Genomic DNA, 22,591 nt, shown 5'->3' on the forward strand with positions numbered 1-22,591 from the left:
AGCCAAGCGTAGCGAGATGCGAGAGGTACACTGGCAGCTGACTGGCTTGTTGGTCTAACCTGGCAGCAGGAGCAAGCAAACACAGATGAGTGAGTATATGACTGACGGTACTAAAGGAGTACAATGTTTATCAGTCCCCAAAGATTTTCAGTTTTTAATTTCCTTTCTTCTCCGAGCGGATATGTGGGAGTTCATGGTTGAGGGCACTGGTAAACTTCTAGGGAGTGGGGAAGTGAAATGCACTCTCTCTGTTCCTAACATCTATCTTGTTGCTCTATCACATACTTTAACTGCAGCAATGGTCACCGAGTATGTGACAGCGTACACTCACTCACCACAACAATATGAAGTCCTAAGGGCTGCAAGTTATAATTCCTTCCAGACTTTGTCCATTTCAATCAGCCGAGATGTAATGCTCATTCAGATTTAGTTAAAGGAGACATATGGAAACCGACTGCTCTAAACAGGGCTGTTTAAAGAGTAAGATAAGCGTGTGTGGTTCTTGATCCTTCGGAAACTTTGACTGAAGCATCTCACAGATATTTTATTAAGACTGACTGGGAACTATGAGGGTAACGGTACATGTATTAGTAATCTGATTTTTTTGTACCGAACATTCAGAGCCCTTACATGGAACACACGGAGTGAGGAACATGAAGTGTAACTGCCTCATGATATAGAAATACACTCCTGATCAAAAAGTTGAAAAATGGCAAGAATTCACACTTTTCAGTGTTGGATCTTAAGGAGGTTCTAAGTAGAGCTTCAAAATGTAAAAAAGAAGAAATGAGAGTGAGACAAAAAACATTTTGGCTAAGCAAGCATTTTAGTGTAATAGGCTGCTCATCAGCTGCTCAAAAGTCCACAGCGTTTAAAAGCCAAAATGGCAAAAATGTGGATTTAATGCCATTTTCTGTCAGGTATTCACACTGGCATGATCTCTTGATGGAAAAGGCAAAAAATGTTCTCTCTCGGAAAGTGCGCCATTGTTGCTGAAGTTGGATGCAGTAAGACAGTCACTTTAAACGTCTTAAAAGATCCTGAGGGTTATGGAACAAAAAATGCCGCCGTCTCTGAGCCGGGGGATCTGATTGGCTGTCCATCAAGACACGGGATGATTCTCGGCCCAAATAAAGGTTGTTACTGGGGCCAAGTGAAGCCCAATAGCCATCAGACAGCATTTGCAAGACAAGGCATTTAAGAACAAAACACATCTTCGGCCTCGTCTCCTTCAACGCCACAAAATGTAACCTTGACCGTGCTGATTGCTTCCAAAGTTACTGGCATGACAAGGAGATCCCATCTAGAGTGCTTTTTCCTTCAATGGAACAATGGAGCTTCAGTTTGTTCAGAGGCGTCAAACCGCAGCTGGCTATGTGAAGATGTTGCAGGGGGCATTCCTCATGACTGAAGGTCCTCATCTGTTTGGTGATGACTGGCTTTTTCAACAGGATGCAGTTCAAAATGGCCGCCTGACAAAGGACTTCTTCCAGAGGAATAACGTCACTCTTTTGGAACATCCTGCGTGTTCCCCAGATCTTAAATCTAACTGAGAACATTTGGGGATGCATGGCAAGGGAAGGGTTACAAAAATGGACATCAGTTCCAAAAAGTGGATGCCCTCGATGAAGCCATCTTCACCACCTGGAGCAACATTCCCACTAGCTTCCTGGAAACAACAGCTATGGGCTTAAAGCTTTGATCAGCTGATGAAAGCATATTTCAGTTTTTATGGTGCTTTGCACTCAAGTTCTTTTTTTGTCTCACTCCGATTTCTTCTTTTTGCATTTTGAAGCTTTACTTAGAACCTTCTTAACATCCAACAGTGCAAAATGTAAATTCTTGCAATTTTTCAACTGGTCTTAAAATTGTGATCAGGAGTGTATAAGATAAATAACTGTAGGCTTTTCTTAAACAAGCCTTGCCAAAATGTGTATTATCCAAAATGAATGCAAACATGAGGCACTAACATTAGGGGAGAAAAAAAAATCAAGACAGATTAATGTTGACAGTAATAAATGTTAGCCACATTTGTATCATCCATCACTCTTTGTCTGGTTCCACATCAATTTCTCTCCCTGACACACTATCCCTCCCTACTGTCCTATCGCTTCATTCCAATGTCATTATGAAGTGCAAAATAAAGTTTGTCATGCGAGTCAAGGTGACTCAGTTAAGTCTCTCCTCATCCATTGTTTGTATGCCTGGCGTTCAACGTCCCCTGTGTCGTTGTGGCAGCCATGTTGAGCTCAACTCGGCGTGATCAAAGTGGAGAGAAAGCGGGGAAGCGATGGGAGAATGAAGTGAGGAGGAGTTTGCGGGTGAGATATGATGATGCTCAGAAAGCAAGGAAAATATCTAAAAGTGAAATGAATTAAGAAATAAATAACACATTTATATTTTTTTTAAATAACATTTTTGAAATTATATAAATATAATAAAATAGAAAATAAAGAGGTGGAGGGGAATGTGGGGACACTGCAGTGTTACATATGCTTTAAGCTGTGATTTTGGCTCTTTGCACATCCAAAACAAACTGGCACGACATGGAGGTTCATTGATGTTCTGACAAAGGTCATGATGTAAGACCATCATCGAATGATGCAATAGTTGCATGAGAAAAATAGAAAGGAAGTTGGACACTTAAACGACAACTTAAAAGCACTGCTGACAGACCTAATAGTTGGCCATGAAGTTAAAAGTTAATGTCACATACCGATTTCTCTCATTTATGCAAAGCGTGGGTGCCATGATTGCTTTTAAAAATGCAAATTATAATGTAAGGTCTCTCAGTAAATCCTTGATATAATCTGTTGATAAATGAAGCTGAAAGCTTTTAAAACGATAGCGTCTTCCTTCTTGTAGCTCGAAACATTTCAATTAACTAAGCACGGTGGTCAATTAGAAGGGAACAAAATGAACAATTAAAATCAGAATAATTTAACACTGTTTGATTGTCATTCTGCATGTGCTCATTAAATTTGGAGGAGGGGGGATATGCATGTGGATAAGGACTTTAATCAAGTTAATGCTATCATTTCCCATAATTAAGTGTGATAAATCACAAATGAAACACGTTATAGTATCTGCCCAAAAAGTAACTTAAAGGCATATATGCAAATATATGCAAATGTCTCTGTGTGTTGTTACTGTGGTGCACATCAAAGACAACTCTTTCATTATTTTATTTTCAATGTCACTCCCTCTCACTCAAACATGAAGCACCGCTATTAATAAAAATCAGATAAGCTGTCAAATGCTTGGTGTGCTTTGAAATTGCTAAACTGCGGACTCAAATAGGACCGTAAACCGTATGCATGGGTTTCACACCAACAGCTGAGACACATTTTAAAGTGCATGCAGAGGTAAATGAAGCTGCTTGATGCTGATTAGTATTCCTCACGTGCCAACATGTCATGTTGTATAATGAAATGTTCTAACAGAATACTTTGTGTACAAGTCCTCTACATGCTTATCACCTGAATCAAATAGCCTCGGGTGTCTTGCCATGTGAGTCTGCACTTCACTTTCTATCACCCCTCCCTATGTTTCCTCCTATTAGGGGTGCCACAATACACTCAGCTCATGAGACGAGACGATTCACGATATTGGGTTCACAAGAACAAGACAAGACAGTATAACATGACTTCTAAGAAAACTGCAATGACAAAACATACGACTGAACAGACTTGTATTTAACTGAGCCACAAAACAATGCAGGTGCATTTTGCACGCATGGCCTAAGAATGATCCTATCACACGTTTTGATAGAAGTCTTACGCAGCGATTGTGTTTTGATCTGACATGTCTGAACTAACTTTGATACAATGTAGAATTCCTACAGCTTCTGCTCACGGCGGTAGCTGTTCAACTCCTATGGAAAAAAAACATCTACATGTCACAAGCCAGTGGCGCTGGAAACACCGAGGTAGGTTGGATTGCAAGGTTTATAGTGAGTGTAAAGCACTAAATGTGCAGTTCTAATCCTGCCACACGCACTGCCACTTCCATAGTACGTGTATTATCATTCATAGTAGCAATGTCATAGTTCATAGTCTGATTGGCTCCCGGCTGCCTAGTTCTCACGAGCCAGCTTTTCTCTAAAAGAGAATTATTGTCACGTTTTAATCTCGCAAGATCTCATAATACGAGGACACCTCCTAAATTAACTCATTCAATACCAAAGACGTATAAATATGTTTTTATAAACCCGATCCCATAGATGTATTTATACGTCTTTTACGTTTTTTTACACGAGAGGCAAAAAGAGCTGATGATGCAACTGCACACTAATGTATGTCACTTTTAGAGTAGTTTTAAGGCATAAAAACAGCCATAAGTTGGCAGAAGTGCATTTGATAAGAGCTCGGCATGTGAGTGGACACCAAGGAGGAAATGGAAGAATGTGGAGGAGTGTGGCGTGCAGAAGTTTACGCATTATAGGGAAATTTTAACACATGCACACGCGTAGCCCGTGCACACACATAGTTCAGTTCCAAATGTGAAAATTGTAAACAGTTCATGGTGTTATATTTGTAAATAAATTCTTATTTTGACGTAAAACAACCCTTTTTGTGTTGTTTATTTTGTAGTATAGTTGTTTAGTTGTCACAAAAGCAAAACATTTGTGTCAAAGTGAAAGTTATGTTTCTTTTCACAAAAAGCCGTTTTTCTCCCTTTTTTAGTCTGGAAATGATATTTTCCTGAAACTTACCTATGTTCTACTGCTGATTACTAAGGATCAGGAAAAGGTTGAAACAAACTTTTCTTCTGATGAGAGACAGGAGTCTAATATTTCTTGGTGCGTTCCATGTTGATATAGCCACAGAGAACAATATTCTGTGTGCCTAGAAAGCTCAGTCAAAATCGTCTAAAACGGCCAGAACTGAAAGGGTTGTCTCTTGAAAATTTTCTCCAGAGACCGCATGTTAAGGTTGCATTGATTTGTCTTTTTGCATGCAAGTTTTAGTAAATTGTACCTCTCATTATTCGCAAAGAACTTGTCTCGTCTCTTAGATTGTCCACCACTCATGACCACCAGGCGCTAACTTGAGACCCCGGCGGTGTTAACTGGAGCATTTGTGGTGTAAAACATTGCAAAACAAACACACATGCTTAAAGTGGTTTATATACATTTCTCTACGGTTAATGACGGAATGTCCCAGCTTCTATCACACATCGATACTACTGGTCACTTAACACCCAGCAGCTCCCTGCGTGGTGCATGCAGTCATCGGCATGGAGACAGAGAGAGAGAGCGAGCATGTTTTAGAGGCTGAAAGTGTCACAGTATCTCTTTAACAGCCATGCTAATGCTGCCACACTGTGTTACTTGCTAATTTCATGCTCTACGCAACAGGGATAATTTGGTCCCTGTCTGTCTGCCCGCCTGCCTGCCTGCTGGGGAGGAAAAGGGAATGTGTGTTTTTTTCCACTAAATAATTCCTCACTGTGTTGTTTTTTATTCTTATGTCACTTCCATCCTGTCTCTGAGTGGGATCAATAGTGACAAATACATGGTTACTATAGACAATGGAAGAATAGCTAAATACATAGAAAGCCATGGAGGACTATCTAGAGAAAGTCAAATTGGAAATGGTGGTGGAAGGAGAAAATGAGAGAAATTCAGAGAAAGAGTACATGGCTGGCTTGTGCTGGAGCGAGCTAGTGAACAGATGGCCACACCACAGAAAGAAGACCACAGTGGAGACATTACAACACTCAGGTTAAACCCTCCCTTGGAACACACACACACAAGCTCAGCGGCAAAGGGCAAGGACTTGCTTTTTATCTGGGGCATTTGGAGTGACCCAAAAAACATGTTTTTTTTTTTTTGTTTGTTTGTTTTTTTTTTGGGGGGGGGGGGGGGGGGGGGCAGCAACTTTGCACTTGCAAAGCAGGGAAAAAAGATGCGTAATTGCTTTAATGAATTTTTGGTCTTGTTAAAAATCAGCCTGTGTACATCTGCCAAAACACTGCGTTTCAGCTACATAACGAGACAAATAAAGGGAGCACATGCTTAATTAACGCGGCAATATGTCATAATTTCACATTAAAATAACACATTTTAACAGTCAGCACACTGGCTTGTCATAAGAAGCAGTACAGTATAAAAGACATGCGGAAGAGACCCTTTTTTTTATTGGTGTGGTGCTGAAAGTTTCATGAGTGGAAATGGCCCAATTCCCTCGAGTAGTGTTGGACTACAGGTGAGGGACTGTGACAGAGCCTGCCAAAAAAAGGTGTACTCTCGTGTGTTTGTGTACTGTATGAAAGGGTGATCCAAACAGCATTGTGAAATATCAAATATTTAGGGGATGAATTACAAGTACAATGTGTAGCTGGGCTGCTATCAAGTCATGACAAAGCCAAAACACTGCTAAATTATTCATCATTACTTAGTGTTTGTTTCTGCTCTCCCAATCATGTTTTGGTTGGGGATCTTTTTAACTCAGCACCTACATTTAAGGATTTTATTCTGTATATTTCACCGTTCACTGTCTTTAGTTCTTTTATTCCACAGTGACATTGGAAAAAGGGACCATCTCTTGCAAAGGAAACCACTCCGCAGACATTACACACCTTTATTTCTTTGTAGTCACAAGCTTGTTCACTTTAGAGGAATGCTCAGTTAAATGTAAAATACTATGAATGTGGGTCAATACCACTCATATTGACTGAATTTCCTAAAACATAACACATATTTTTACTTACTGTATTTTCAGAAGTCTAAGTCGCACCTTTTTTTATATAGTTTATCTCAGGGGTAGGGAACATTATAGAAATCAGTGTTAAAAATATGTTGTATGCATTTTAATCCATCCATCCTTTTTCTCCTGCATTGCAGGTGGCCAGAGCCAATGCCAGCTGTCGTGATATTTTCCAGGTCAGACATCAAAACGCGATCATTACTAAATAATGCGGTAGCCTACCCGGGTCACTGAGAGGTCAAGAAGGAAACTTTCCTTCCTTTGATCACATAGTCAGCTACTGTCGCTAATTCTGCAGAGCCTTTTGACGAAGAAGATGGCAAAAAAAAAAAAAGAAGAAAGATAAGGGCTCCCAGAGCGAGCTCATGAGCTTGGGAGCTCAATGAACTGCTCTGCTGGGAACAATGCATTATGGGAAGAAGTTAAAATAGTTGCTGTTTTTTTATTTTAAACTCGTATTGGTACTTGTATTGTATATTTCTTAGCTGACTTTAGCTACCGTTAGTTGTTGTGTGATGATTTTAGTCTTCTCTCTAAGATGACACCGTGAGTTAGACTGTTATATTGAGTAATGACTTCCGACAGGTTGACAAGCTTGTCGTGAGTTCCCTTTATGGCTCATGATTGGCTCCTGCCAAAGAAAGAGCTACCACTTCCTCACTGACGGCACAGTATTGAAACGATTAGTAATAGTTCTGAAGTACAGGAGATGTCACCAGTTTAGAACATGGATGTAAATTAGCCGCACCGCTGTATAAGCCGTAGGTTTCAAACTTTTAAGAAAAAAGTAGCGAATAATACACCGGAAATTACGGTATATTAATACTTTTTTTTTAATTCATGACAAATTATGGCAAAATATAGCACCTGCTAATGGGAAAGTGCAACATTTTCCATTGCTCCTTGTCTGCGCATTACCCCTCTCAACATCAACATCCACTGGAAAACCTGCTGTATGCTTTCAGCTGAGCTCAAGAGCTATCCACACAAGTAGCGTCAGTGGCGCTGAATCAATAACAAACATTACGCGTAATTGGCAGTGCTAAAAGAAGGTTAACCACCTAGCAAAAACTGTAGGCTTGGTGGCTAACGAGGGGGTTTGAGTGTGCAAAGGGCAGCGCAGCAAACACGTCGAGATGTGTGTGGAGCATGACTCTTGCACCTAGTTACATTTAAGGGCAACACTTAAAGGTAAGGTAAAACTTTGCAGTAAGCGTGTGTATGTATGTGTGTTCACCTGGTAGGTGTCCCACAGTCTAATGGTGCATCGTAGCGGCAGCTCCCTCATCAAAAGGTTGTTCATCCAACGGAAGGCAAACTGCAAGTATTCTACCTCGTAATGCTGCATGTGATGATGCACTGACTCTGTGGGATGAAGAGAGAAGACAATGGTCATTTTAATGTAAAACATTTTTTTTTTTACGTGACTTCAGGCAAAAAAAATCCATTTAAAACATCTGTATACAGAGCATGAAAACCTTTAAGCATATCGATATGTAGAGTAAAATTAGAGAATGGATTGCATAAGGAAACTACAAGCGTATGGTATTTACAAGGTACATGGAACCAGTCATACAGTATACTTTATCTTGAATTCATTCATCATTACTTAACAAGTCATTATTTATTATACAGTCTGTATTTATTTATTCAGGCAGTATTTATCATAGTCCTGTGATCATTTTGTTTCATTATTGAATAATGGGAACATGTAACACACGGGAAATTAATAAATCATCCTGTTTCGTGGTTGAATACGGCCTATTAATAAAAAATATATATATCAAATTGTACAGACGCTGGAGTATTTTACACCGGTCACTCGGTGTCGGTAATGTTACTGCATGCTTGGTGAGACACACAAGCACCAGACTTGATCGTGGGAACAACAGGCTTTTATTGCAGGTTTGAATTATCTCACAACACACACAATAATCTCTAACACGGGCTACTATTGCGGCCATAACCCACATCAAACTAAAACTCAACTCTGAACTCCCGACTCGGCTCCCCTATCACCAGAACACCACCATAAGAGTCTTATTTATGTCTTAAATGGCTTACTTTGGCTTATTATGTCTACCATATTGGGTAATACGGACGCAAAGGTGACAATAGTTATTTCATGTCTAGATGGCTTCAATAATGTAAAAAAACATTTAGAAGGTCAGAAACAGGTTTTTTATGCTCCAACTATGAAAATACTTTATTTATAAATAACAAATCCTACTTTGTGGAAATGTACTCCAATTAAGCTGAATTAAGCTAAATGAGGGACTATTCTACATCATTATCCAGTACTAAGCTAAGCATGAAAAGGGCACACATGTTGCTTTTCTTCTTGGCTCATCTTCTGTGATTGCATTTGCAACCTCTTCAGGCCAATCGTGTTCTGCATTAATAAAAATAAGTCATCTTTTAACATTTGGTAACAGGAGGGAATCCACCAAGCTGGTTCCAAGAGAAGTCAACAAAAAGTTGACTAATTGTTTTTCCACTTTCACACCCCATGCAAGCAGCAGTTAGGTGCTTTCTAGTGTGACACCCCCTACTGGTTGTAGAAGAAAGTAAATGGACTTTCAGTCAGCTTCATTTTCCAGCTAACAGGCACATTTAATCATCTGTACATCTTGACAATACTGACCAGCAAAATGAATGATGTGGAAATCTGTTGACCTGAGTTATTTTGTGTACAAACACTTTAGACCTACAATGACCTCTTTCGTCTTCAAGTGGACGTCAAAGGGTGCAATAAAAGCACACCGCACACATACACATAACTGGTATTGATTATTGCGCGCTTGAGAGTGTTGATGCGGGGGGGGGCTTTATATTCATTGCGATGACATGGCCGCGCTTGCTGAATCAGCTGGGCCTGTCCACAATGACCAACTGTGCGGCAAAGGAAGACATGACTGAGGCGTATAAATGATACAGTCATGGTGCAGTCACCATGACCTACTACAAGTAAAATCAGACAACAGCAATGGCAATTTTTAGTATTCCTATGATGAACTGCAGTAAACCTGGAAAACACCAATGGATTTACTGTTGCAAGATGACGGTATAACAATTTTCTACTGGTGAAGAGATTTATTATTATTTGTAAGGGCTGTCGTCAATAACGCGTTAACAGCAGTAATTCAATTATTTCAGCGTAATTAATGCAAGCACATTATGGAAAGCCACACCTCTCTGCTATGATGGCAAACGGGGGCACAGTGTAGCATCCGCACACAGAATCTGACGCTCTTTTATAACTCTGTTCCTACCTGAACAGCAGCAGGATGACTCCAACACCATTTACGTATCTACAACTCGCAAGCACGTCTCTGTTTTTCGTTGGAACAAAACTTGCATTCACAGATACGCTAAACATCACAACATCAATATTATGCGTGTAAATGGAGTCTAAATAAACAGAATAAACAGAAAGACAAAGAAAATTTGTAAGTGAATCACTCACTCTGTCCCTATTAATACGGAAGTATGATTTGCTGCACTGACGTATGCTAGGAAATCCCAGAAAACACACTCAAAACGTAAATTCAACTTAAATGACGTGGTGTCTTTGAAGGCAACCCCTTACTGCTCAAAAAGTGTGATTCAAATGTTCTGCTACTACTACTACTACTACTACTACTACTACTAGAGACTAGTGTGCAAATACAATTTCAGACGTGTGGTTTCTTTTAGCTTGATTAAAATGTTTACGTCATATAATCCTGTACTGTTTTTTTATCTTTCTGTGACTAATATACAGGTATAGTACAAAAGGGCATACTTCAGAGATACCGTAATTTCCAGTTTATAAGACGCTACTTTTTTTCGTAAACTTTGAACCCTGCGGCTTATTTATGACCATGTTCTAACCTGGTGACATCTCCTATATTTCAGAACTACTGCTAACCGTTTAAATACTGTGACGCTCGTGAGTCAGTAAGGAAACGGTAGCTCTTTCTTTAGCAAGAGCCAATCACAAGCTATAAGGGGACTCGAAAACTTTTTTTTAGTTTTCCAGTTAAATTATATTTTTTCATGTGCCGTGGGCCGCAAATGGCCCCCGGCTCACACTTTGGACACCACCGATCTAAAGAAAAACAACACAATGTAGTATTTGAGTCTGCAGTCATACTGTATGTATTGAAGAGCAGGTAAACATAAGTCACCAAATGTGTGAAATTAACTTGCTACAATGAGAGCCTTTGTTCCCCTTCTATGCTCCTGATGAATGTTGCTTTTCGGCTTCTTTTACATGACAAAAGATTAAAAATACCGCTTAGTATTCAGCCACTCATATATTTCACAGCAATCAAACCCGTGACACTCAATCTCCACATATGTGTGCCTCATAATAGAGCTGTAATTACAGAGCTGTCAGGGAATCTATGAGGAAAGGCAGTTAGGGAGGAACTATGGCATAGTTTGAGTGACAAGCATGCATATACCCACATTCATTACCACCTTTAATACAATTTTGATGGCCAGAACATTATACAAGATATTTCCAGACAGGAACGCATTGCAACAACACACACAGCAATCGCTTGAATGACACCTGTCTACGCAAGCATATTTAAACAATCACACACAAAGTTACCATTTGGGGCTCCTCTCCACAGTGTAATTATCACACGCTGCTGTGAAAGCACACAACAAGGCTGCCTCATTAAGGACGAATGGTGACAGAGCTGGGCTGACTGCCAAACAGCAGGAACAACTTTGGACAAAGTTAAATTACACTAATGAACTTGCACTGTTTTATATTAGGGGCTTCAGCAAACACAGGGAGGAAGAGGTGCAGGTAGTCAGATTGTCGTTTGTCATGAGGAATTATCACAGTAGGAGAGGAGCTAAAATTAACACACACACATAAAAAAAACAAACTTGTAGCTTTCTAACTGTGGGCTACAGTCCAGCTGGCTCAAGCATCACGCTGGGTCGGCTAGTTACTGAGGCCGAGCGAGGTTGCGGATGACATCGCTCATAGACACTGATTGACTGATGAGTCTTGTCTTCCCTCCTACCGGGGGGCAAAAGTTGGGGATGGAGGCCATGCCGCGACAAACTCGTGGCCCGTGGCTGGCGAAGCGCGGGTGAACATCAGACGGTCAGAGGTCGTACAGTGACGAGTGAGTGTTTCCCAGGATTGTGCTGATGAGGACGTTTTTGCCCGACTCTCCTTGATGCACAGCATTCATGCAACTCCAAACTCTCTTCTGACCTTTGTTTGTTTGCTTCACATTCTTACTTTCTCTTCTGTTTTTTTTCCTTTCGCAACACTTAGCACCACATTTTCTGTCATTAGTAACCCAGTGAGGCATTTGCATGCAACTAGCAGAGCAACCTGCCCCTCATCAGCCTTCAATGGAATGGCCAAAAGCAACATGGCAGCCCCCATGTCTTTAAATAGCCATATATCGCAGACCTTATTTTACCAGGTGTGAATTTTAATTTAACATTTACAAACGAAAGCCAGTGTTTAACAATATTATGTTATGATAAAACTATATTTTATAGATTTAAGCATTATTTGAACCTACGTAAAGTGTAAATAAAAGCATCGAGCAAGCAGTATGTCAATGTGGCAGTTTTTGCCATGGACGTGTGCTACATTGAGGTTCGAATATCGTGCCCTCACTCTATCACGTTTTTTCAAAATTGTATTAATTAGTAAATGATCGCTGTTCCGTGACTAAATATGGTCTACTGGTATTATTAGTAAACAAAAATGCATATTTAAGCAAATTATACGTCCTAAATTAAGCATTTTCAAGCATAAAAATGGCAAGAGGAATGAAAATACAAATACAAGGAATTCAAAAGACGGGATATGAAGGGTAATACAGTATCTGTGACTTGTGTATGCCTTTAAGAAATGGGCCTGGAAAGCTGTTAGCTGAGTGCTAGCAGCAGGTTAGCAGTGTAGTGAGTGGCCGACAGCAGTTCTCGTGTGAATGTTCACTGCATGTGTTCTCTGCTTGTTAATGAAGCATTTGAAGTATGCTGTCAATGCTAATCTTATTTTATTTATGTCTACCATATATTCTACCAAATGTACTTACCGAGGTCGGGTCTGGAACCAATTAACCATGATAAACGAGGCACTACTGTATCCAAAACTTAAAATCACCCCAAAGCATGAGTGAAAGTGATTTGTGGGAGGAAAAAAAAAACAACAATACAACATACTGATATATGATATACTGTTTTTTTATTGCTATTTCATAGAGATGTCCCGATCCGCTGTATTTGTGAAGATCAGATAATATCGGCTTCCGCCACAAGATCGGGACAATCGGCTGCCGTATCATGTTCGTAACTCTGAGCCACACTCCAACATGGTAGGTGTTTTAATGCGCCTCAAAGCTGGTTGCCACTCGCAAGAAGAGGAAAACACAACACCAATAAAAAAAGGAAATACCGCAATACTTTGGTTGCATTATTTTTAATGTTCTGAAAAGCTATTTTCATAATCATGTTCAATTCCACAAATTCATGTTTGCAACAAAAGCTTGTAATTATTAAAACATAAAAAGATCGGATCGGATCGGCAAGACTACAAATAAAATAATCGGATCGGCTCGGAAGGCAAAACATTTGGATCGGGACATCCCTACTATTTTGTTATTTTATTTTAATTTTTTGTATAATAAAATCAGAATTATGATGAACTAATTTACAAGAAGAAAGTTGAAATAGTTGGAAATAAAAAAAAAAACACATACACAAAACAGCAGAAATTAAAACAAAAAACAGCTGTAATGTTAAGAGAATAAAATCAAAATATTAAGAGAAAAAAATCGTATTCTAGCGAGATAGAAAGTCGCAATTTTATAAGAAATTATATTATAAAATTATATTATGCGGTATATTAATGTCATTTTAGTACTATGGAGGTCGTAATATAAGAAACAAACAAAACAAGAAAAACAAAATTAAGTTGTAATTTTTCGAAAATTAGGTTGAGAAAAAGTCATAATATTGTGAGAATGAAGTCAAAATATATATATAAAAAAAAAAGTTAAGATTATTTAAGAAGAAAGTGTAAATATTTGGTATAAAAAAGGGAGAAAAAGAGCAAAGAGTGAAGTTGATAATAATAATAATGGGCTTTTTCACGTATATCACAAGGTTGAAATGCATTTTTTTTCTTGAAATATAATGTCTTAGCATATCTACTTGCTTAACAAAATATCAAAGTGGCCATTGCATCCTTTCACTTGAGTATGTGGCCCTCCCTGGAAAAACCCTGCTCGATATAAAAAAAAAAACAATCAAATGAAATCTTTTCTTGTCTTTACATTTTTCCCGCGAACGTGCAGAGATTACAGTAAATTTGAGGGTGGCACAAGGAACAGCTACAAAATGTCTTGCATTTTTGTTCTTCATTTATAATGCAATACACAATCTCAACCCAACTACCAGCCGTTTAACACAATGTAAGCGCACAGTGCAGGTTGTCAGCGTGCTTGCAAATTTGCATAACTAAATTCACCTTTGGGCAATTTGCATGTTAATAAAGTCGTGCTAATGCACTCGCGTGCCGCGAAATACACAGGGACAGAGATAAGGGAGCGAGATGAAGAGATCAGAGAAGCATTTTGCACATGCCGACAAAGTAGCTTGTCTTCTGAGCAGGTATGGCGCGTGCGCTCGGCGTCAAACAAGGCGAAACAGGAGTTAGCATCAGTAATTACATGTAGAATAATCATGAGGGGCAGGCAGCGGGGGAGGCGGTGATTTATCACATTGTTTTAAAACTACATCTATTGTATGTAATGCCATTTCCAGTTTATGAGCTGCTACATTTTTTTCACGCTTTGAACCCTGCGGTTTATACAGTGATGAGGCTAATTTGTGATCTGCAATGCTGCGTTGCATGGTGGGGAGGACAGCAAAGGCTCGGGGGCTGATTTGACTCGGGGCGAGGGTGGTGCTGGGAATGACAACAAGAGGCAGAGAGACTGGCGGGGTGTGTGGTAGGGGAACGGTTGGGCTGTTCGGTTCCGACACTGAAGAAGATGACGTTAGTGGTATTAGTGCGGAAGGAGGAGGATGAAGATGGCAATGACAGCGACTTTTCAGGTGGACTACCGTTTAACCAGCCGTTTTGCATGCAATGTTTGGCACTGTTCGTAAAAAACTATTTATTTAATTAAGAGGTTTTTTTTAAATCTCTGTGTAACATCTTTATGTGTACTAAATATCTCATGTTACAACATGGACACCTGTTTTTTCCCCCCATTAAATTTGGTGGGTGCGTACCGTTAGTATCTGTAGCTTTTCCCGCGTGTACAAAATCACACAATTCACTATTGTGACACACAGTGGTGTTAGAAGCGGCGGCGTCTTAAAAGCTAATGATCTCCACCTTGTGGTTTCAACAGCTACTAAACATGGTCATTAATCCCTTGTAAATCTATAAAGATGTGAAATTATTTTTACTTTTTAATCAGCTGTTAAGTCTCCTTTATTTGCATTTTGGTTCAATTCCACGGTAAGTAAAATTTATAGTAGGTTGTAAACTGTACCTAAATAACCAAACCAGTCATATTCAGTCGACAGTGGGAACACGAGCCTGGTTGGGGTACTATTTACTGCTGAACTGAAGTGTACCGTGGCTAGTTATTCAAAAAAAAAGTGACAAAGAAGATAAGACAGACAGATCAGCAATGTCCTGCCCATGCTGACCCAGTACTGTAAACATTAATTTAATCAAACAGTCGGCTGAGGTCAACATTTTATGCTTTAGATGTCCTTCCTTTGTCTCTGTTGCCCCTGCAGCTCTGAGATCCAATATAATATTCACAGTCAATTGTTTTACTTGCAGTCCAGCTGAGCTGCAGTGATTGCATTGGAATACCAGTGTCAAAAAGTTCTACATTTCTATACAGAGTTTGTTATGACTCTCTAACCCTCATTGATAGGTGCTGATAAGTCATTTTGGAGTAGACGGCGACAGCCAAGGCGAAAAGGGACCGTGTAACATGAGATAAAGGCTATCTGTGATCTCATTAGGGGTGGTAATGTCAAAGCAGCGAGGTATAAAATGGCTCTGCCCCGGCCTTGATGACAGGGCACTTATGGAGTAAAACAGTGAAACACGCCGAGTCATATTTTTAAAGCCTTTGCTGGTGCCAGTGTGCGTTGCAAGTTCTGTTTTATCTTCATTTATTTTCTTTGGAACCGCACTCAACAGTCCAAATGCAAACAATCTGTTTTCATTAACACTAGCACACACACACACACACACACACACACACACACACACACACACACACACACACACACATATCGGTAACACTCACATAATCACACACACTTGAGGTAAGGAGAATTAAGTCCCACACTGACAAAAAGAGTATGAGCAGAGAGGGACATCACCAAGGTTATCCAATACCATGACCATTATATGCTTCAATGAAATCTTTGTTTGATGCAGTGCCTTGTGCAATGTGGTGACGTGGACAAGGACGCTTGCAAAGACAGGAATTACATCAGGTGACATTTACCTTTTTCTACGGGTCTATAGCAGGGTGTCCAAAGTGTGGCCCGGGGGCCATTTGCAGCCCACAGCATTTTTTTTTTTGTTATTGGCCCATGTGAAAAAAACAAAACAAAGTTTCATCTCTCATCCGAGCAGGCTTCATCAGTTCATGCCCAAAGACAAGGCGGGTCAAAAACGAGTCAGACTAGATAGGACAGCTCTAGTATGACAACTTGGCGCAAGATCCGGTGTTTTTATCCTGTCCAGACAGGAATGGTTTCGCTCTTTAGTGGCGTCAAATGACAGACAAAAGCACAGCTGTGCTATGGGTTCACCAGTATGCTCTATCGTGGCCGATCTGAAGAACATGGAAACAAGGCCTCGGAATTCCTTTAAGGGAACAGCACCAAGTCACTGGGATAGATATGTGGATGACACATATGTGGATGGGTCAAAATTAGAAGCCAAGAAGTCTACCCTTCACCGAGTACATTAACTCGGTGGACAAAAACACGAAGTCCACATGTGAGGATGTCAAAGACAGCAGTTGGCTTTTGTTGAACTGCAACATCCACATTGGACATGACATTGGCCTCCATGTTAGTGTTTACAGAAAACCCCCACACACTGACCAATACCTACTTTTTGATTCACACCACCCAATGGAACACAAACTGGGCGTTATCAGAACCCTACAGCAGAGAGCCGATCATGTTCCCACCAGCCCACAGGCCAAAGAGAAAGAGCATTAGCACCTGAGGGATGCCCTCAAAACCTCTGGTTACCCGAGCTAGTCGTTTTTAAAAAGTGCATCTCGTTCCAGAAAAGAACAAAAGCAAGGTGGATGAGGAAGAGTAGCAGACGCAATAACGTTGTCATTCTGTGTGTCTCAGGTCTGTCTGAGAAACTCAAAAGGACTTTTAACAAACACAAGATACCAGTACACTTTCAACATGGTAACACTTTGAGACAGAGGTTGGTACACCCCAAAGACAGGACACGCCATACCCAGAAAAACAATCTGGTGTATGCTGTCCAGTGCAGTGAAGAATGTACCAATTTTTACATTGGGGAAACAAGCAGCCACTGAGCAGGCGCATGGCACAACAGAGACGGGCTAATTCTTCAGGTCAAGACTGCAGTCTAGCTGCACCTTAATAGAGAAAACACTTTTGAGGCCAAAAATGTACACATTCTGGACAGATAAGACAGATGATTTGAAAGAGGAGTGAGGGGAGCCACCTATGTTAGGGTTGAGAAGCCATCTCTGAACAGAGGGGGAGGTCTGCGACACCACTTTTCTACCACATACAATGCTGTCCTTTCATCCCGTCCTAAAAGATCCAATCTTTTAGCCTCAAACACATAAAGACAGCAGAGCCATCTTGGTTTCAGGTGGGCCCTGACCATCATTAAAGGTGATACCACACAAACCACCATCGTTGTCTTGTATAGAAAGTGAAAGATAATGTATAACACTCACCATCAATCCTGCTGACCAGCTCTTCCAAGGCCTTGACTTTCCTCTGGATGCCCGGCTGTGCAAAAGTGTAGTTGTCCTGGGAAAAAAAATGAGTATCAGTCAGCATGGATCAGACCACTGTTGTTAAAATACTGTACTGAACCCAACATACCATGTGGAACTGTGAAAAAATGATTCATGAGATGTATTCCACTGTAACCTTCATGTTCAAATAAACTAAACCAAACCAAACATAAGACGACCCCTCTTTCTGAAGACCTGCTTTTGGAAACATGTCTAGTTTTGTTACATTCACACCACACTGACTCACATAAAACACTATTATTGTCCTGCATGTAAGATGGCCCTGAATATAAGACGGGTCTTCTTTTTCAAGACACGTTTTTGGAAAAAATGTCTAATTTGGTTCTATTCATACCACACAGTGACTCGAATGAAAATACCATATTGCCCTGAATATAAGATGAACCCTCTTTTTCAAAACCTGTTTTTGGGGGAAAATGCGTGTTTACTGTTCAACAGTTTGATGGCTCTGTGCATTACAACTCCTCCTCTGTTGTTTGCCACCGTGCCCAACATTTGAGCCTGATATCAGGAATTTCTCTGTACCCGGGGATAGCTACACCTAAAATGCTCTCTGCAGTCTGAAATCTGAGTAAAAGAACATCTCTTAAGTTGAACAGACATGCCTCAACATACATTGTAAAAGTCTTAAACATGTATATGTTTGTAGCAATTTCTTGCTACAAATAGTTGGCTGAGAGTCAAGTTGACATCTGCCTGTTCTATATAAGGTATATACTGTAAGTGTGGTCTGCAAATCAGAATCTTCATCATCCATTGCTCATCTGTAACAATCCTACAATGTTATTATCCCAGCTTGGTATAAAGTTGTCTGATACAGTTCTCCTTCATCAAACAATCTGTCCCTTCATTACATCCTGTGTCCACTGCCATACTACCAGAGCCACTTTTTTCAAGCAGGCCCCTAAGAAAAAGACAGTGTTCCCTGCATTTTGCTAGTGAAAAATAAGAGTTAGCTTTTGGCAGATTACTGATTATTCTGCAGTGGTTATGATTGGCCAATTATAGACATGAGAGAATAAATGTTTACTAAAAAAAAGTTGTACTCGTTGCTATATATCCTACCTGTGTTAGATTGGCAACACTGAGAAGAAGTCTGGTACTGAGGGGGTATGTGAAAGTAATTCATATAGATTTTGCATAATTATTTTATTTCCCACAGTTTTACTGTTAACTGCAGTTTTACTTTTTTTGTAGTTATTACATAGGAAACCTGTTTAAGATCATATAAATATGTTTTTTAACATCATTAAAGCCCTCTAGACATGAAATAATACCCATACAGTCAGTCAATTACCAATATAGTAGATATCATGAGAGAAAATAAGACACATTAGACATACAGAAATGAACAGACTCACACGTTAAGCAGTTAGTTGTTTTTTCTGGACAGTGTACTTCCTGTGGTGGCTACTTTTTCATCAATGTATTGTAATAGTGGCTTTAAATGGCTTTACACTTGGATTACACAATATAGTAGACATCCATCCATCCATTTTCTATGCCGTTTCTTCTCATTAGGGTGGCGGGGGCATGCTGGAGCCTATCCCAGGCATAATAAGAGCAAATAAACCTTTTAAGACGTAAATAAAACTCCTGTTTGTGTGTGTCACGGTAAATGTGTTCCCTCAGGGACCTTGGTGGCAGGTGAACAGATGTGTGGAGGACAGGAAGTGTTCAGAGTTGAGTTTTACCTTGTTGTGGGTTATGGCCCCAACAGTAGCCTGTCTTATTATAATTACTATGTTATTATTATTGTGCCTGTTGTGAGATAATTTCAACCTGCAATAAATGCCTGTTCTGGCGACCATGTCTGGTGCTTGTCTCACTGAACAATTACTGACACTTAGTGGTCTATGCAGAATACTACATTTACAATTAGAAAGCTTCTTCTGCCTTGTAATTGTATTTTAGTTCATTTAGTTAGCTCATGTCGCCATTTTATGCTTGAAAATGCTTAATTTAGGCCATGAATATGTACAATTTGCTTAAATATGCATACATTTTAATATTAATAATAGTCTGTCTTCAACCACGAAACAGCAATAATTTATTAACACATTTTTGAAAAAACGCAATAGAGTGAGGGGCCGATGTTTGAACCGCCATGTAGCAAGGGACGACAATATTAATTAAAACATTTAATTGGCCAATATATCCGTTTTCTGATTCATTTGTATTCCTTAATATCAGAATAGGCAGCATAACTGCCCCAAAAAAATCCATATTGGTTGCACCCTAGTCTCTACATCTCTCCAGGTGTGTAAGAGTGACAGGAAGAAACTCTCTGACTCATTTAGGGAGAAGACATTTGCCGCCACTTGTTGGTTTGTGTATATATATATATATATATATATATATATATATACACATATCAATATAAGACAACCTGTCTTTTTCAGACCTTTTATGAGGCAATCAATACCACTTCGTATTGGGGTCAATACGGTACATCGTTGGATTGCATTAGGTGGAGAATAACTCCAACAAAATATCATTTATATACATGAGAAGGCATATAATAACCACAAAGCAACTGATGAAGGTGAACACATAACCTGCACAGACGCAGCCAACACTTGAGGTGATTCAATCAAGCAGATATCTGTAATAGGAAAATTTGTCATGTTTCCCAGTAAATTTCAGGACAGCCCTGCAAAAATGGCTCCTTGGTGTTTTGCAGCCAACTGGCACATCCTGACACGTTATCATCTAACAGTTTATTTGTAGCGAGAAAAGAACAGCAGCCATTACAGACTTGTTTTTCTTGCCAATACCAGTTTCAATGCTCCAGCAGTCTATGGCTTAGAAGACAAAAAAGGGCTGATTTTGATTTGTGTTCGCTGTGGATGGTAAAACAATTGAATGAAAGAGATGTGTAAATTTACCATACGGTCAATTACGGATGTGTGAATGTGTCAAAAGCTAATAAACCTGCAGTGAATTTCAGGTTCTAATAATGATAGAATGATCACGGGAGTGGGTAGTGTTGGCTGGTTGAAATTGCGGAATGTGCATGCGAGAACATACTAAGCATTCTACGGGCGAGCATGTACAAAACACACACACACACACACAAACAAGAAGCAGGATTAAGTTTCCTTGAGGGGTCATTTTGGTATGGCGGGAGAACAGCTGATGTGGCAAACCATCCAACAACCGAAGAGTGATGGAAAGAGAAAATGAGAAGGAGAGGAGAGAGAAGGAAGCCAGGGAGGGAGGGGTGGTTGAGTAATAAACAGCTCCAGTTGTCCTTCAGGCTCAGCAGAATGAAGGTGTGTGCATCCCGCACCCACTCCCGGAGCCCACCGGTGGCGTGATGGAAAGAATTCTTTTATATTTTGATCTTCAGTCTCTATTAAAAGTATTATGAGTTTATTCAATTCTGCCATCCCATTTGTATCAATACATACTGGGGTGTGTGTGTGTGTGTGTGTGTGTGTGTGTGTGTGTGTGTGTGTGTGTGTGTGTGTGTGTGTGAGAGTGACAGCAAGAAAAGCCTGGGGCAAATGCGTAAGCAAGTAAATGTGCTAGAACAGTGTCGGGGGGGGTCAAAGCTGACCAGTGTCGCCATGACAACACCCCATAGGTTTTTGTAACCTGAATGGATTTGGATGAGCGGCTTCAAAATAAGATACATTCCCAAGAGCTCAACCTGCTAATTTACTAAGCCATTTACCTGACTCACATGTCCATTTGCCTTTTGTAATGCAGCTCCTTTTTCTGCCTTAAGACCCCTCCTCTCGCACAGGGGTCTTAATTTGGTGAGGAGCACAAGCAAGCCGGTACAAGTAATTACATTTGCATTATTGAGGCTGCTGGCTTTAATCAACTAGCAGTTTCTCTCCCTCTCACCTGCGTCTTGTTTTCTGCCTGTCTCGGAAATCACGGCAGAGTATTTTTTGGCTTCTGATAAAGCTCTATGCACTTTTCTCAATTGTTCACTTTTTCTGCCACTCTCCTTACTGCATTTCAATCAGTCTCGTTTCCATGTCCTCTGTGTTATTCAGAAAGATGAGCCCTATTGTCGCAGTCCTCTTCATTACCTCCTGCTTCTACAACTTTTCCTTATGTTATCTCTCGAGTGTCTCCTTTGATTACACCACAGCCACTGTGATTCCAAACATTTCCCCTACAAGAAAACCTGGTACATTTTGAAGCCAGGCAGTGAACAGCCTACCAGTGACTACTGAGACACATAGGTTACGTCCACACTGAAGGTCAATTCCGATTTTTGTGCACGTATGTGACCTGTATCTGATTTTTTTCATGTCAGTGTGAACAGTACAATTCTGATATTTTCAAATGCGACTCAGGCTTCGTTCATATGTAGATATAAATCCGATGTGTATCTGATCTACTGCAGTCTGAACGGTCAGGTCGCATATATCCGACCTATATGCATTGAAAGACTTGGATAGAGGTACTCACCAATGTAGCCAAAAGTTCTTGACATCTGAAAATGATTTTGTGTCAGTGAAGCAGCTTACGGCAATGTCCCACCACTAATGCCACCCACACACTCCTCGGAACAGATGTCGCAGCAAGTTCTCCTTGAACTGCCATAGCCAAAATTCTTGCCCTCTTTCTTCTTAACCTCCTACGCGGAATCATTTGTTAACAAAATATTGACTCCCGTTGCACAAAATCCTTGAAATTGTCTCAAACGGGCCAAAGAGAGCACACACTGCAGTAGTGATCGACCGATAATTAGGCTGATATTCGTCATTTTGACACATTTCGGCATCAGCCTTTTGTTTTAATCCAACGGCCGACAAGAGATCAAACGCGGAAGTAATGCGACGCAACGTTCTGCAAACCTAC

The 22,591-nt window shown here is 40.1% G+C and overlaps 1 protein-coding gene across 3 annotated transcripts in view; it reads right to left on the reverse strand.

Moving 5' to 3' along the window:
* The window catches only part of tbc1d22a (TBC1 domain family, member 22a), a 108,560-nt gene that overhangs the window by 18,521 nt on the left and 67,448 nt on the right, over positions 1–22,591 (reverse strand). For all 3 annotated transcript variants that reach the window (XM_054800082.1, XM_054800080.1, XM_054800081.1), the window contains 2 exons: positions 17,684–17,759; positions 7,948–8,075 (listed from right to left, as the gene is read on the reverse strand). In XM_054800082.1, coding sequence (XP_054656057.1) covers positions 7,948–8,075; positions 17,684–17,759 — 204 coding nt within the window. The remainder of the gene's footprint in view (positions 1–7,947; positions 8,076–17,683; positions 17,760–22,591) is intronic.

This window comes from Dunckerocampus dactyliophorus, chromosome 15 (genome assembly GCF_027744805.1).
Source record: "Dunckerocampus dactyliophorus isolate RoL2022-P2 chromosome 15, RoL_Ddac_1.1, whole genome shotgun sequence".
NCBI lineage: Eukaryota > Metazoa > Chordata > Actinopteri > Syngnathiformes > Syngnathidae > Dunckerocampus > Dunckerocampus dactyliophorus.